We start from the raw sequence: 17041 nt of genomic DNA, 5'->3' as shown, positions 1-17041 counted from the left end.
ACAGGAAAGGGGGAAACAAAGGGGGGAAGACATGCGGCAAATGTCGTTGGGTCCGGGAATCGAACCCGCGACGGCCGCGTCGAGGACTGAAGGCCTCCAAGCGTGGGGCGCGCTACCCTCCACGCCACCGGAGCACGCCCCACAGACAGCTTTCTTAACAACTACTTTATAGCAATTTTTCTGCATTACATCTGCAGCTAATTTGAATATGGTATAAACAGTATTTTGGATATTGCCAACCATGACTCCTACTGTTTCTGCCCATGTTTGTTGCTAAAACACAAATGGAGAGTGTTACTAACTAAAACTTGAGGAACAATTGTTCAGACAGAATCTAAAATAATAAAAAAAAAAAAACAGATTGAACAGGCTCTCTCTGAACTGATGTATAAGAATAATACTAGATGTTTCCTTAGTCGCTCTCCACAGGGATATAATATAACAGATAAAAGATAAGAAAGGCCTTTACTGTGACTGCACTACCAGCTACCAGCTACCAGCTATGTCGGAAATACTGAAATTAGATGAAGCTCGCTTCTGATCGCCAACTCTGACAGTTTTCACCTCAGCAGGGAATGGGACTGCTTCCTAATTGGTTCCCGCAACATTCATAAGTGCACTGCAGCACCAACATTGAAATACTTAGCAAGGCTTGACAGGTTTCTTTACATTTTTCCTTCAGAAATTGAGCATCATGCATTTTTATTATTAGACTAGAATATGTGAAATTTATGCACAAAGTTGATTCCTTTGTGGAAAAGTCAATATCGTTATTGCTCCCCAGGGAGGATATTTGTTTTACAGCCAGACATTTCAAACATACAAAAACAACAAGTACATAGACAATGTTAAAAACATACAAAGCATACGAGCAGCACTTCATAAATATATATAAGATGGAATTTAAAACGTACAAATTTAAAGTTTATTTTAGTCACACCGTCAAATACCATAAAAATGGGGAAATGCTTCAGATTCAGCAGATTGTGATTTCTGTCAGTATTTTCAAGAGGTAAATCCTCAACTTTAATGTAAGCATGAAAGACTTCGTCTACAGCAGATCACTGAAATGCTAAGACGCTTTAAAAAAATATTTCTCTGCCACTTCTCTCACTTTCCTTTTCATGCAACTGACTTAATGTGAGATAAACAGAGGAGATGAAACACAGAATACACAGAGCTTTCATGTATCTTGAATATACCCCAGAGATGCTTGATAAAAGAATAAATTATCACAATAAAATTCAGCTCTTTAAAATTGGAAGCCATCTCAAATCGCGATAAAAGGTCGACTAAGGACCATTTAGGACATTAATTGCAATTTCTACGCTATTAGTGAGCGCTGAAAATGTGCTTTGGCAGCCTCTTATTTCCAAACCCTGTTATTTTGCGTAAAGACCGTCTGTCATCTCATTCAGAGAGAAAAAGAATAAAAAAAAAACACATTTCCAGTCTGCAAGTGAGGCGACACCCACCAGCAATTTAAGGGGGTGTAATTGCTGTTCAAGGATAAAGAGAGAGAGGTGAGCCACGAGAGCTCAGTCAGTAAATTGTACAGAGCAAAAAAAAACAACACAATTTTAGCTCTATAAATATAAAACCTCATTCATACAAGCTGTGCAAGCATTTTTCATTTGAAGTGTTCTTATTTTTTGGTGTGTATCTAAACTTTTATTTTGATATTAAAGTCTTAGATGCAGAGGCTTTTCCTGCTGCGCGCAGGTGTCTGGCTAAATTCAATTTGGATTTATTAGTTTCATTTTCTTCTAAGGATTACAATAGATAAAAGATATGTAGCAGGCTTTTTGATAGAGGAAGTTTTAAATCCAATCAAAAACAAAAATATATAAGACCGTCCACATTTATGCATCAATCTTTAACAACTGTCTCAGCTGCCCTCTTTTATTTCCCTACAAAAGCTAATATTTTACATATCTATAGCCACTTTATGGATTGTGCATACAAAATAATAAAAGGAAACAACATCAAGCTGTTTTAAGGTTGTAGAAAGTTACAGTTTCTAATTTGCTGAAATGTCACTCCTTTCAAAACCATGTCACAAAACAAAAGCCAGAGTGGCTGTATGGAGCATAAAGTAGAACAGACCCCAGTATATGTTGCTGTGCACTGCCAGTCAGCTACCTGAGTAAAAGACTTCTGCACATTTTTCACTCTTACTCTCCATAAATGAGACTAACTGGTCATACGGTAATAGTGTTTTGAAACTACAGCTGAAAAGTGTCTGGAAATTACATTTTTAAATGAACTAAAAAAAAGTGGATAAGCTACAAGTGACGACTGTTAGCTATTTGCAGGCTCAGCCAATTCAGACAGCCCAGCTAATAAACCAGCTACAACCAGCTTGTTTCATTTGTGTGACAGTATTCTGCACAGGAACACCTAATCAAATCAGAAGGTGTTCAACATATTAATTTAATTTTATGTGTCACAATTCACATTACGACAAATAATAATGATGGATAAAGCATAATTATAACTGTCATCATAAATGTGTTTTATTATTTTGCAGCAGTGAGAATAATTGCTGCATGTTAAGCATTTTTTAAAGTATTTTTGTAAATATTATGATATTATAAACCAAATTTTACTTGTTGTTATCATACAAAGAGACACCACATTTCTTGGTTTTGTCCTTTGTGTGAAGATAGTCTCAGATTACATTGTATGACTCACAGCCCATTTTACATTTAACAGCACAGCATCCAGCCTGTTGCGTGTTGAAACAAGTTGGATGTATTAGCACTCCTATTTTCGCAGGAGGCATGTTGCAGGCTTGGCTGTCAGTGCTGCTGTTCCTGTGGATGACTGATCTGGCCAATGTGCTTGGACTGTTCGCCCAAAGCCCCGCTCTTTCTGTCCCTGAGACTGTCGTATCGATTCTGGTCAACCCCCGCGCAGCCTGTCGCCGTGGATCTGCACGCTAACACGTAGCCTCCAGTGCTGAGCGTCCCGCTCAGTCCGACGGTGTAGTCCAGAAAGTAGTCATAGGTTGCTTGTTCCAATTTTTGATTGACTGATTAGAAGGTTCGTCTCAGATTCAGCAACATATACGTACACACACACACACACACACACACATATATATATATATATATATATGTATATACTTTTTTTAGAGAGGCAAATTTAGTCACTCTTAGAGAAATTATCATTGGTGAGGGGGCTGAGTCCTTTGTTCTTTTTCTGTCTGATGTCAAACAGTCGAGGAGGATCTGCCTGGTACCTTATCACAATATGCACCCAAATTTGAACACTATCATGCACATCCTGCCACAAAGGAATCATTTCAGAGCAGAACAGCAAAGGGTATGTCAGGAAAAACAGAGGGAGATTGTTTACAGGTCTTACGTTGATGCCCTGCGGACTGTACATCTGGCTGGCTGCGAGGCTGTCACTGTATCCTCCGGTCTGGCTGATAACATGGCGAAGGGTATCCACCTGGAACAGCGGGGGACACAGACAAAAGGGCCTGGTCAGACAAAAGCTCTGTACAATAAAGACAGCGATGTGCAAGGAAAGGTCACTCTGATAATAAAAGGCTATCATAAACAAGAAAAGGTTGCAAACAATGAATCTGAATGATCTGGCTGCTAATACAAGCTCTGCAACGGAGGAAGCAAAAGGACAAAATGATGGAGTGAAACCAAATATTAAAGCATTTGTAGCTGTTGGTAAATAAGTCATCAGTGTCAGAAATTAGCAGTTGCTTGCAGACTGCAGTGAGTTCTCTTCGCTATCTGCGAAGGCGTCTGTCAGAACTGTCAGGTAACCTGTCGTGTTCAAGCTTATCTGCCAGTTTTATCTTTTACTTTGAATCATATCAAATTGCGAGAAAAGATTTGCTATTCATGATTTTTTAAATAAGAAAATAAGAACTCTGCAATCCCTATTATGGGTTAAAAAAAAATTCAGTGGGATATCATGTTAGTATAACAGAAGATAAGACTTTGTTAGAATTTAATGTAATAGAGACGATGATGGCCATTGCTCAGTTGATAAAAGCTTTTACATTAAATCTAGAAGTGAAAGCTTAATTTCACTCTAAGAAGTGCATAGCTTCTTGCTTCATTATAAAATGCCTAACTTTTTAAATGTTTAATATAAAGGCAAAGCCAGAAGACATCCTTATCTCATTTAAGGCTTGTCCCCTATGCATATTTATGAATGACCTAAAGCATTTGCAGAGCTGATCAGAACTGAAAAGAAGTGGTGCAAACGATGCTAAAAGCATCAAAACTACAAAAACATACCACCGTGGGTGCTGATTTCTTAATCTGTTGTGAAAGTTGTAACACTGTAATGGTCATAACTGTCCACTTGGGCAAGGTCACAGAGCCACAGTGCACCAGTGGCTATGTGAACCCGTGTCAGCAGTGCTGATGAGTCTTGCAACGTTTCCAAAACTGTCTGCCGTCGTCTATTCAGCTGCTTGACAATGCTGCTATCTACATTAATGCACCGCTGGAGGCTAAGGGCAACCTCGGACTCAGTGTGTAGGTCAAGCTAACGTGGGCACCCCCAGACTGGTCAACGACTGAATAAAGTCTCGTAAACGTGATCAATTTTCGCCTACCTGGGACTGTATGTTGGCCCCAACCTGCCCCCCTTGGTACGAGTCCCCATTGAGGGACTGCACACTCATGAACAAGTCTCCGGAGTTTGACATGTTAAAAGAGCCAGCAGAACCTGAGAATACAGAGAGGCATGGAGGAAGACAGAAAGCATAGGGAAAAGAGAAGAAAGGCACAGAGAAAGGAGTTAAAATGATCATGCTCAAGCAAATCAGCATTAAGTTGGTTAGTCTGAAAGGATGGGACAGAGCTGAGTAAACCTTACAGCTTCCTTGTTTTTGGTCTTTGTCAGTGTAAATGTTTCAGATAATCAAAACAGTTTGAATATCAAAGATTAACCAAGTAGATCCAAAAAACAGTTTTCATGTCATTATCTCATTTATTAAGGGAAAAAGCTATCCAAACCAACCTAGCCCTGTGTGAAAAAATAATAAAATGGATTACTGACTATGGCATGTAAAGTAGCAACAACTACCGTCAAGCATTTATAATTATCTGGCAGTAATAGTTTGAATGGGATTGAATGTAAACTGTGGGTGTTTGGCACAATAAAAGCATAGAAAATTGTGTTTTCAAAATTTGAATGAAAACTTTCAAATAATGTCAACAAAAAGTTGAAGTAGATAGATAACCCCTGAGAGAGGATTTAAATATCAAGAGATAAAAATAAAAATCTTAAGGGAACTTCCAGGTATTTTCATATTACCGCCTATTATTTTTCAAATGTTTAAAATGACTTTTTTCTCCTCACAACCTTTCTTACTCTTTTGTAAAAAGCACAATTAGATTTATCTTATGAAATGGCTGAATATGTAAAAAAACATATATTTATTTCATAAGTGAATTTAAAAAAATAAGTGTGATTAGATCACATGAAAATTCAGAAATTTTGTCCAGATAGACTGAAAAGACCGGTTTTGATCCTTTTACTTTCAAGTTTTTCTGTTAATCGGAGACTAACCAACAGGCCATGTAATTGGCTGCCTTGTTTAGCATTAAATATTACAAAACATCTTACTGCTTATTTTGAGCTCTTTATGCACCAGTCAACCTAAACGTTACAGTGACTCCTAAAACCATAAACACCTAAAAAATTCCTCTCATTTGTGGAAGAGGGAACTTTGTGGGATGTTAAATCCCTCTTAAATGTCATTCACGCCTCATCTGTTCTCTAATTATTTTTCCATGACATGTTTTGTTTTTAGCTTACTGTCTTACTTAGCTTATTGTCAGGTTTTATTTGAGAGATTTTGTGACTCTACAGGTCTGGCAGTAATCAGGGCATTGAACTCAATGTAGTTAAGGGCAGTTATTAAACACGTTTTGAAACAGAGCCAGGTTGGTTTATTTACCTTTGTTAAGCATTTATAAATAAAATAAACATTGGAAAACTGCATTTAACTGTAATAAAACAAACAAACAAACAAACAAAAAAAACCCCAGCAGAACAAATATTTAGTACTGTAGATAAGAAATATTTTTCAACAAAATTGCCCATGACAGGCGCTGTAGGTCAGTAGGTAAAGAAAAACATCCACCAACAACAACAAGACAGATCTTCATTGCTAAACTGTTTAAGTTAAAACAAGGCTTCCAGATTATATTACTGTTAAATGTCTATGCTGCTAGTGTTTCATTAAGGAAGTAATAATTGATGTGCAGGAAGACCCAAAGAATCTTCTTCGTTCTTTAATGGACCCCAGCTCCCCAGATGTAAAGAGAGCATCAGGTAACTTGATTTCAACGCCCGGTCCTAATCCAATACAGTTGCAAAGTCTCTATATGACAAAAGACTCCGCTTGCCCTTAGAGCGGCTTAATGGCATACATGAGGTCAACCGGACAGGAGGCAGGAAAAAATTAACGTCCACGAGACCGAGAGGTCAATAACGCGGAGAGGGAGACAGAAAATGAGACAGACTGTAAAGGCGGAGCAGAATGAGAAGTGTTGCAATGACAGACAAGAAAGCCAAGGCAAATCTGGGTTAGTTAAGGAGAGAAGAGCCACTGCGTCAGTCTAAACAGAAGCAAAGACCAAAACCTTGAGCAGTGGTTTCAGTGTGAGAGTATAAACTCTGTGCACCCATATTCTCTCCCATACATAGAAAAATCAGCAGCACTTCTATTTTACTACAGCAAAACATTGTGAAATGTGACTCTGAAGCTCACCTGCTGAGTTGGGAGTTGACGGCGAGTTGGCCTGACTGCCGTGAGCCGACACACTGGTGGCGTTGACTGCAGTCCTGGCTGCGTACATGTTGGCCTCTTCTTGGAACTTGCCAATGTTTTTCTTGTATCGGATTCTCTTATTCCCGAACCAGTTTGATACCTGTTACAACAGCAGAGCGTGTCAGAGAAAGTGCTGAAAGACAACTGGAAATATTAAAACACTCCCTATCTTCATGTTCTAAAAATAAATTACAGGAGCAATTTTGTTAAATATATAATTTGATACAATTTCATCATCTAATACAGAAATAGATAATAAAACATGTACATTTGTAGATGTATATCTGCAAACAAAGTAACATCGTCATGATCCATTTGTTATGATCACTATTTGCTTAAAAATACACTGTCCATATTTCCAAAAAGTTAAATATGCAAACTAAAATAATTGAATTATTTTCAAAGTATTTTAATTAATTTTTTTTTTCTTGATCACAGGTAAACAGGTCATTTTGATAACATCTCCTAAACTGAATAAAATATTTCAGTCATCAACTCTGCTGCTATAAGTACAAATTGTTCTATCTGAATTACTTCTTTCCCCAGGAGTAAAATCAGCTTAAAATGAACATCAGTCCACTGAAGCATTATGACTCCAACATGAAAGGAAATTGCTTTATTTTCTTCAGGAAAATGCAGTAAGTCATGCAGATGGTAGATGAGGTCTTTCTGGTTACCTGTGACACGGTGATGCCGCACTTCTTGGCCAGCTCTTCTTTAGCCTCCTCGCTTGGATAAGGGTTACTGAGGTGGGAGTAAAAGTACTCGTTTAGGATCTCTGTCGCCTGTTTGTTGAAGTTCCTCCTCTTTCGTCTGGAAAGAAACAAGAATAAATGTAAGAAAACTTAGAAGAATATCTGTATTACAAATAAGTTATTAAACAATTTTATTCCTTGAAAAAAAAATGCTTTGCGACTGATCCATTTCTACTTATTTGAAATGGTCATTTGCAATTACATTGCAACAGGATTGTAGCAAAAAGATTTTGTGCACTCTGTTTTTGTTCTCCCAAAGAAAGTATTTCTGGTTTACTGCATCAGAGTTTAGCCGGGTGATGGTGCCATTAGCCATTTGTATTTAAACTGTCTTTCTCAGAAACTTCTCATTTCTCAGTGTGTTTGTGATTAGGAGTGTTTATTTACCCTCTGGTGCACTTTGTTCATGTCTGCTTCTATGCAATTTCCCTTTGGAATTAATACAGTTGATTGATAGATATGAATTTGGACATAATTTTATTATATACATTGGCTATAGTTTGCCTTGTGAAGTGCTTTATGTTGACATTGGTTGTCATTTGGCATCTCATAAATAAACACATTTGGAACAATAAAGAAAAAGAGAGAAAAAGCAATCCATCAATAAATGTAAAGCTAGAAATAAACCCATATTATTGTTGAAGCCCCTAAAAATACATATTCCATTAGAACATAGGAGCAGGTTTTGCTGTACTAAATCATGATGACACACACAGACCTGGCATCAAGAAAGCGTGAGCGCAGGATCATGACGGCCTCGCAAGTGCTCTGCTTCAGCTGCATCTGAATGGAGCTGAATTTGCGGTGGATGATGCTGACCATGCGCTCAATCTCCTTGGGCGAGATGGGTCGTGTTCGAGACTGCTCCCTCAGCAGGTTCATCACATGGGTGGTGAACTCATTGCACGCCTGAATGAACAGACAGACAGGATTCATAAGAGAAATAACTATCACAGAGGCTCGACAGCTTCAGACAGAACAAAGGGGTGAAATTGGATTCTGGAGAGGCTGCGCGGTCGCCCGACCGGCCCCGAATTCACGTGGGCAGCGCTGACAGTGAAACAGCAGTGGTGTTAGAGGTAATAAGAATAGTCTAAATTAAAGCAGCAGACGCAGCGCCATGTTTCAAGGCAAACAAATTTGGCAGCGGAGTCATACAGCGGAGGCAGTAATACTTGTGGTGCTCTGAATATTAAAAGCACTTCTCTTCAATGGAAGAGAAGATGTGACAAGTGAGGAGAAATGTAAAATGACAGCAGGCTTTCAGTCCCGTTCACGTTCAAGAGGTTTAAACTGTCTCCCTCTCTTCTCACTCCATCTTTTCGTCTACCTCTGTCTGTGTCTGAATCAGTCACTGGATATGACTGCATTCAGAGTCAAGGTGTCTGTTGCTTGTCAACACCAGGGTTACGTCAGTCAAAGTGATCCGGCGAGCAGCCGTTCTGCTTGCACACACACGCGGCAAGACACTACTCACTCATACCAACGCAGGGTGTACGTAGCGCGGTGACACTAAAATGCTCAGGTGTATATCGACTGTGACAGTTAGCGATGACTAGCCTTCCTCGGAGAAGATGACAAACCCAGAAACGCTTTGACTTCCAAGGGAATGACAAGACGTTACAGTCTTTGGAGGAGAGCTGGTGTGTGACTGATATAATGGCTGCTTGCCTGCTAAAGATAGCGTCGCTAAAAGCTTGGCTTGTCATGAGTTGTCCTGTGAGTTCTCATTTCAAAAGCATCCCACTGTTATACAGAGAAAATGAGCGTCACAGTGCGTCCATTGTTTACGTGAACTATTGCTTTAGATCTGAAGATGGGACTTTTCTCCTGGCTTGCAGCACAGAAAGAGGGGAGACCAGTTTTGGACACTACAACAGTTACAGGACCTGCCACACCGAATGCCCTCTCATCAAGTAAAAATGTGCAAAAAGCCTTAAAATAATGTAGGTTATGTTATTACAGTAGTTAAAAGTTGCAGCAGGTGTTTTTTTCCTTTGGAGGAGAACAGGGTTTCTGCCAGTTTCAGACAAATAAATGAGACAAATAAATGTAACTTTTAGAGAACTTTCAAAGATGATCATATTTTAAATGAAAGACAGACTGAGCCATAATTGCTTCCTTACAGATCTCTTCTGTTTTTCTTTTGCTATGTTCAAATGTTTAAGCAAATTCTATGTTCTTGCTAGAGAAAAAAAAAATACAATTGCTCTCTCAACATAACCAGCTACAACTTGTAACTGGCAATCTGTTTTTCAAGTCACTGTAGAATATTTTTCACAAATGCTTCCAGAATCTTTAGCCACATTGGAGGATATTTAAGCATAAATTGCTTTTTAAGATTAGGTGACAATATCTCAATCAATCTGAGGAAAACTCTTGGACCATGGCACATAGAAAACCTCATTTTGCTTTTTTTTAAAGCAATCCAGATATAGATTGCTGTTGTGGCACAGATTAGTGTCCGGCTGGTTGTTCTGGAGTCTTTAGTTCCCTCCTGGATAAATTGTTGGTGCTATGTTGAAGTAATTTTAGACAACCAGTGAATTTCTGGGAAGGTTCCCTACATGTTTTCTCCATTTGTGGATAATGCTTTAACCTACTTTATGTTGTTAGGCAGGTATTATTTAAACGGTTCTATTCATTCAACATCCAGCAGGGCAACGTGATGTTGCTCATGTTAATTTAAGAATGTTTAGACATGACTTGTGCCAGTTTGGTTTGAAATCATTATTTAGAAACAGAATTTTGTATTTTTCGTCAATTTATTGTTGAGATTAAAAGTACTTTGATGGCTTAAGTTTGACAAAAAAGCCATAACAGAAGAAATGTGAAAGCAACTACGTTTTAATAATGATTGCCAATCTGAGTTGGAATTTTTCCATCGCTGGCATTAAACTTGCAGGATTTTTCTGAATTAAACCAATCTTTAATGGATTCCTACAGTATCCAGTATAGCTTTGTAATACCTGTTAGCTATTATATTACTATTCAGGTCCCTCATTTCAAGTCCAATTTTGTGAAATTCACACCTTCTCAAGATGAAGCAATTGGTAGTGGATATTGTACCTTCAAAATTTTGATTTTAATTGCCTGAATATACCATTTTTAGCCAGTGAGGCAGTTTCAGCAGCAGATTTCTTTCACACGTTTAGCCTTCCTGTGTGAGGATGGCTAAATGTGTGATAAATGCTTTTGGCAGGGCTAATTGCTTCCTGTCTTCACATGGTTTGTACTTGTATTGCACAATAAAAACACCCTAATACATTAGTCATAGCTAAAAATCAGTCAAGGAAATGAATGTCAGTGGACGAAGAGCCATTTTTCCATTGTATGCATCTACTTGTCTATGTAGGGGGGGTGTTGCCTAGCTCCAAGGACTACAGACACACACAGTCATGAACATGTGCACACGCGCAAGCCCACGCACACACACACGCACACGCTCCCTCAGAGGGAGCCAGAGAACCCACAAACATTGGACTCTCTATATTTAGTGCATTTGCTCTAACCACCTGATGCCCTCTAAAGTTAACAAAAGCTGCCCAGTAAGTCTACATGGTGTGGGATCTTTAGGTCCTAACACTTTGTCATAATTTTTTGCCCATACAAATACAGAGGCAAGTTGACCAACAGTCACAAAGCAAAAATGGTCAAAGTAAATGATTCATAACACGTATATTTAATTATGTTCATTACAGGATTTTCTCTATCCGTTTAGATAATGCTTCAGATGTTTTAACATTTAACACTCGTACAGATATAAAAGAAGAACATAAATCTTCAAAACAGTCTTATGTTTAGTAAAAGGGAGATTGGATACATTTGTTTCTTTTTAACGAGTTCAGTAAAGACTTAAACAAATATTTATGCAATAATCACTGAGTTTATCTATAGCAGATGATTCTTCCTTCCATTGCTTTCAAAACTGATGCAACACTAGAGTCTGTTATACTGCCATTATATTTGAGACATTTTAAAAAAATATGTATGAAGAACCATCAAACGTTACATTAACATTAATTTTGTATTTACCTCAGAGGCTAAGAATAAAAGTTTAAATGAACAAGTTCTTACGAAGGTTGGGAGGGTATTTTTCTCTAAATGGATTAAAGCATCATCAACATGGTAGATAATCCTATTAACTGAAGCTTACATGAATGTTTATTACCTTAAGTGAACAGAGAAAATGATATCTGATGTGTTAATGTGATTCTCTCCAGAATATATGAAGCAAAGATTGCATATGTTGAAGTAAAACAGCAGTATAAATGAAAATGAAGTGAGTCTGAAAGACCTTTCAGGATGAGTGAACCCTTGTTGTGTTTTCATCATGTAATAAAGACTGAGATCACTGTTCCACACCTGTTCGTACTTCTCCAGCTCCGTGTGGTAGATTTGTCGGATCTGAGATAGCTTGGCCCGGTAGTCGGAGTGTTCTGCAGAGTTATCTGCGCCGACGCCGCCGGTGGCCGCAGCAGCGGCAGCCGCGGCCGCAGACCCGCCACCTTTCTCCGGTCCGGCAACACCCTCTGCCAGAAGCATGTTGTCCAGTCGCATCAGCTGGGGATCTGGAGGCTCCTCCTCCTGGGCGCCGCGGATACTGAGCACTGCAGAGGACAGACACAACGAACATGACTTTAAACACACATCTTCAACTGAACTGCAAGAGTTTTATGCACATAAAAAAATAAAACTGTCCCTGCTGTTGCAAGCTCCAGGCTGAACTTGCTGAAATATGACTGTCATTATTAAAGTTCAAGCCTGTGCTATAAAAATCTGCAGCTTCAGAGTCTGCAAGACCATAAAAAGGAAAAAATTTCATCAATTCGATCTATAAATTCATTTAAAATGAACACAACCCTTTAACGAGAGCTCATCTTTTTCTCTCTGTATGTACACTCTGCATTTAGTCTTTAGCTGATGGGTTTTAGCAAAAAACACATTAATACGGCATGCATGATGCATTGTAGTTTATTAAAAGCACATAGCTATAATAGAGTAAGGAAGACAGAATTAAATAACTGCAAAACATGATATAAGTATTAAAAGGTAAACTATATAGATACAGATACCGTGCAAGGGCAGAGTGGTAATCAGTTTAAACTTAATTAGAAGCCATTAAGGTAATCTTATTACCCAGTTATCAAATACTGATTCTCTTAAGTTATGAGATGTAGTAGATTTTTAAATCTCTTTGCAACATCCATGTGTACCAAATTTTAATCACAAGGGAGAGGTCCAATGCAGTGGTAGGCTTCAATGTTTATTTCTACATGACAAATCATGTGACCAATCATATTTGACCACTTGGATGGACTATCATTTGCCCTTAATGGCCACACCTAGATTATGGATTCTGAATCTATATTATATTTTCAATGAGAACAAGCCTTGTAGCAGATAACACGAAAGCTGGACGATGTATAATAAACTGGACTGCAGCTACACTGCAAGCTTTGAACCTCAGTCTGTTAAGTGCTGTGCTGGACTTAAAAATGTTGGCAGCCCTTTGGAAATGTCGCTGTTAAGAAAATCTACATGTTAAGAAATACGCGTGTAAGCCAAGCTAACTGGAGTAAATGATAAAATAGGAAGCTAACGACAGTATGAAGTGTGATTTTGGTGATTTTTTTTTAACCAACCCCTGGTAACAGCAATGCCCTGCTTGCAGTTTGTACACTGTACATAAAGGTTTTTATGCTATCGATTCCTGTTTTATTATTTCACGCAGTAGTCCTTTAAAAGCGCATTTTTTGTTGTTTATCACTTTTTAAAAACTATATCACAAATTGTTTCTAATTAGAAAAACAGACCTCTATTTCTATGGCAATCTGAAGAGCACTTTTATGTTTCCAAGGAAACCTGGTGTAGCAGTTTATTTACAAATAGTTTTGCACAAAAGGTAAAAATGGATCAAACTAAAATGCATCACGATTAATATGGCTCCTCAATTTCTTGCAAATAACAACAAGGTACAGACACCGTTCTATTTATCTGCACGATTTAAGCAGGCAGGTGTTCCACCACCTTCGTGGAAATTGTTGCTGTCCTGCCTGTTTCCGCCACTAGAAGGCTCCCTCGGTAAAGAAGCTGAGCATCCTTCTTTCCTCTGAGACGCAGAAAACAGCCGACCAGGTGCAGCCCTCCATTCCAGCCACTGTCTTCAAGGACAAAGACGACACACTTTTTAACAATGCATCTCTCCTAGTGCCAGAGTACACTCCGCATGTCTCCTGTCTGATGTGTGTAGACAGTGAGGGTGAATGGCAGGATGTGTGACAGAGCAGCAGAGCCATATTGCAGCTGAACAGGCTCAGGTCGTGGCGACGGCTCCTTTGTAAGGAGGATGTAAGGCTCGGTCGCCCTGTGACCTTTCTGCCGAGTAGGGGGTCCAGATGGATTCCAGGGCCGGCACGGGGAGCTCCCACCTCTTTTCATCTCGCCAACCCCCTCCTCCTTTTTCTCCTTTCCCTCCCTTTTTCTCCTCCAGCAATAACATCATCCATTCCCATCAGCTCCGAAACGTGAGCAAGCTCCGCTCAAGAGGCAAATGTCAATGGCCATCAGACGGCTGGAAAAGGTCAGGAGTTCAGATGGGGAGCAGACGCGTGTGTGGGGGCGTGTGTGCGCGTGTGTGTGTGTTTGCGTGCACGACGGTAGATGGATATCTGGAAATTTTTCATGTGAATCACACCGGCGGGAAATTATAACACTCGCCAATTTGATTCTGACAAAACAGTCACAGCATCCCAACCAGAGGGGGAATCTAATGAGCCTAAGAGTGATTTATTCATTCCCTCCAACTCCCTGAGTGCACAACTAAAAGCATGAAATGGATTAAATAAATACAATTAATAAGGAAAATCAAACAATCCACTGTGCTGTGGCATAATTACCCTAACCACAGCCATCAGCTTTATTTATTCCTGTTCAGTAATAGCAATGAAATCGATTAGACCTCAATGCCAATTGGAGTGCTTCGCTGTGAACTTTGCAACCACGGACTATGCATTAACGTAATCACCTGACAGTGGGAAGTGGCCTCTATTACTATAAATCATGTACGGCACAATAACACCAAAAACCTTTAATACACATTTTATAGTCTATTGTCGCGACGAAGAGGAGGAAGAGATGGGGGGGGGGAGGGTTCTCTTACTTCATCAGTCTCTGATTAGTATCTATAAAAGGAAGATGGCCATCATCTCATCTTGATCATTACTGACAGGCTTAATTGAACAATGAGAGGACACAATTCCCCTCTCCATCACCAACCCCCCTTTACCTCGCTTTTTCTCTCCTTTTCATTTGTGCTATACTCTTGTTAAATTCCTTTTTTAGAGATGTGGGCCACCAAATCCAAGAAAGGCAGATGCGTTAACAAAAAAAACAAAAAAAAAACAAGAAACATAAACAGCTCCGGAGAGGCTTCCTGAATAATAAATGGCCCTCTAAGAATAAGCCTTTTGTTTATTTACTGATAAAATGAATTCCTGCTCCTGTTTTATTTCCTTAAGAGCTGGCTCGTGTCCACTGCTCCCTGTTTGCAAACAACAGGCACAGCCGGGGCGTAGTGTTAAGATTGTAAATAAACACAGCGATCAAGGCACCCACTCATAAAGGGGGGAGTTAAAGCACACCGGACACATACAGGCAAATACAACACGTTACCCAGATATGTGGTTCTGAACAAGTTACATTTTCTGTACCTTGTGAGAATAGTTATAACCCTGAAAGTCTTACAGGTTTTGTCATTACAATCACAAATCTCAAGGCATTTTCTAATAGTCTGAAAAGTGTGGCGTGCCTCTTTTCCTCCGATAGGCCTCAATGAAATCCAGTGTCACAAAGTCACCTAAATAGCAGTCAGCGTCCCCTCGTCTCAGTATAAATCACACAACTAAATTAAGCTTCAAGCTGTGGAGAAATTTTAGTGGCACAACTGCAAAGGAGCTGCATAGATCCACAACGTAGGTGGAAGAATGTGTCAAATTTAGTTGTGCACTTAGCATCTGGCCTCATGAAAGCCACAGGGACCAGAAGAAAGCCAATGTTGAAACAAAGCAAGAAGAAAAACCGAGTTTTTTTGCAGTGCAAGGGACACAGCAAAGATGTGAAAGGAAGAGTTGTGGCTTGAGTGCAAAACGCCATGTGTGGTGGAAAACTAAGACTTCACATCATTCTAAGCACACAGTCCAACATGGCAGGGGAAGCGTCATGATGCGGAGCAACTGGTCAGCGCTTATAGGGAGATGGATGGAGAAATATCAAGGGAAACCAGAAAGAACAAATGATAGATTTAAAAAAAACTTGTGTCTGTGGGGGAAAGACAAGAACTCTCACCTTATAATCACACCTCCAATGGAGCCTGTTCATGTCATACAATGGTCTAGCCAAAGTCTTGACATCAATCCAAAACAAAATTGCTGGCAGACTTGATACTCTCCATGCAATCTGGCTGGGAATGAACTATTAGTTCATCTAATAGTTCATCAATTTCAGTCAAAGACGTCGATGCACACCGTGGTTACAGTAAAGAGTGGATCTACAACATTACTGACTCAGAAGGTTGAATAGAAGTGCTTTTCAAGGTTTCATTTGTAAAAAACAAAACAAAACCAAAAACAAACTGAAACCCATGACTTACTTTCTTCCACCTTAAAATTACGTGCTGCGTTTTGGTGGTACATCCTAAAAAATACTAACAAAATACAGTCTGCAGTTGTGATGTAACAAAACATAAGTTGTTAAAGTATGTTGTTTTTGTAAGGAACGGCTCATCCAGATTGACAAATGGTCCTGAGCCCACATGTGGCTCTGAGAGCATGTTTAAATAAAAACATGTTCAAATGATGATGCTGAAGTATTCTGTCACAATTACGCAGATTTAAAATCAAACAAGGCAGGAGTGATGTCCCTGGCGGCCTTGATGAAAGTTTATCCCCTCTGCCTCTAACTGGCAGCAAAACACTGGACTGGATCCATTTCCCATCAATAAAGTAATGCAATACACTCTGCAGGCCTGTGGTGCAGATATGTGTGTGTTTGTGTGTCCTTTCTTATCCACATCACATGACCCCAGAGAGGACCAGGCAGTGGCTGCGCTCCCTATTGATTGTGTGGGCACACGTCATCTAGGGTTTCAGCAGTTAATAAATCAGGCCCGCTCCTGACACAAATCTCTGAGTGTGTGCGTGTTTCTCTGTGTGGGCCTGTCACGGAGCAGTCAGCAGGAGCGAAAGCGACAGCCACATGATAATGTAACATCACCACCATTCATCCCTGCCACACAGCATTCTGAGACAAAACAACAACAACCTGGGAACCAGAAAAAAAAAAAAAAAGCAGCGTGATTTACAGCAGACATGACAAGTATCACTAATACAAACCCCTTCCCCTCCCCCGGCTCCTTCCAGGAGTTCAGCTCCTGTCCTCATCTGCATTCGATACAGTCCCAAAAAAA

The 17041-nt window shown here is 39.5% G+C and overlaps 1 protein-coding gene across 6 annotated transcripts in view; it reads right to left on the bottom strand.

The window, feature by feature from the left end:
- pbx1a (pre-B-cell leukemia homeobox 1a) overlaps positions 1 to 17041 on the bottom strand; it is a 106533-nt gene that overhangs the window by 4001 nt on the left and 85491 nt on the right. For 3 of the 6 annotated variants that reach the window (XM_044134348.1, XM_044134349.1, XM_044134345.1), the window contains 6 exons: positions 11941 to 12185; positions 8294 to 8484; positions 7498 to 7633; positions 6761 to 6920; positions 4595 to 4707; positions 3361 to 3459 (listed from right to left, as the gene is read on the bottom strand). In XM_044134348.1, coding sequence (XP_043990283.1) covers positions 3361 to 3459; positions 4595 to 4707; positions 6761 to 6920; positions 7498 to 7633; positions 8294 to 8484; positions 11941 to 12185 — 944 coding nt within the window. The remainder of the gene's footprint in view (positions 1 to 3360; positions 3460 to 4594; positions 4708 to 6760; positions 6921 to 7497; positions 7634 to 8293; positions 8485 to 11940; positions 12186 to 17041) is intronic. The other 3 variants (XM_044134347.1, XR_006372362.1, XM_044134350.1) reach the window with 3 other exon arrangements.

Source organism: Gambusia affinis, linkage group LG12 (assembly GCF_019740435.1).
Source record: "Gambusia affinis linkage group LG12, SWU_Gaff_1.0, whole genome shotgun sequence".
Taxonomy (NCBI): Eukaryota; Metazoa; Chordata; class Actinopteri; order Cyprinodontiformes; family Poeciliidae; genus Gambusia; species Gambusia affinis.
Note: the sequence above shows the minus strand (reverse complement) of the source record. Positions and strands in the feature narration are given on the sequence as shown.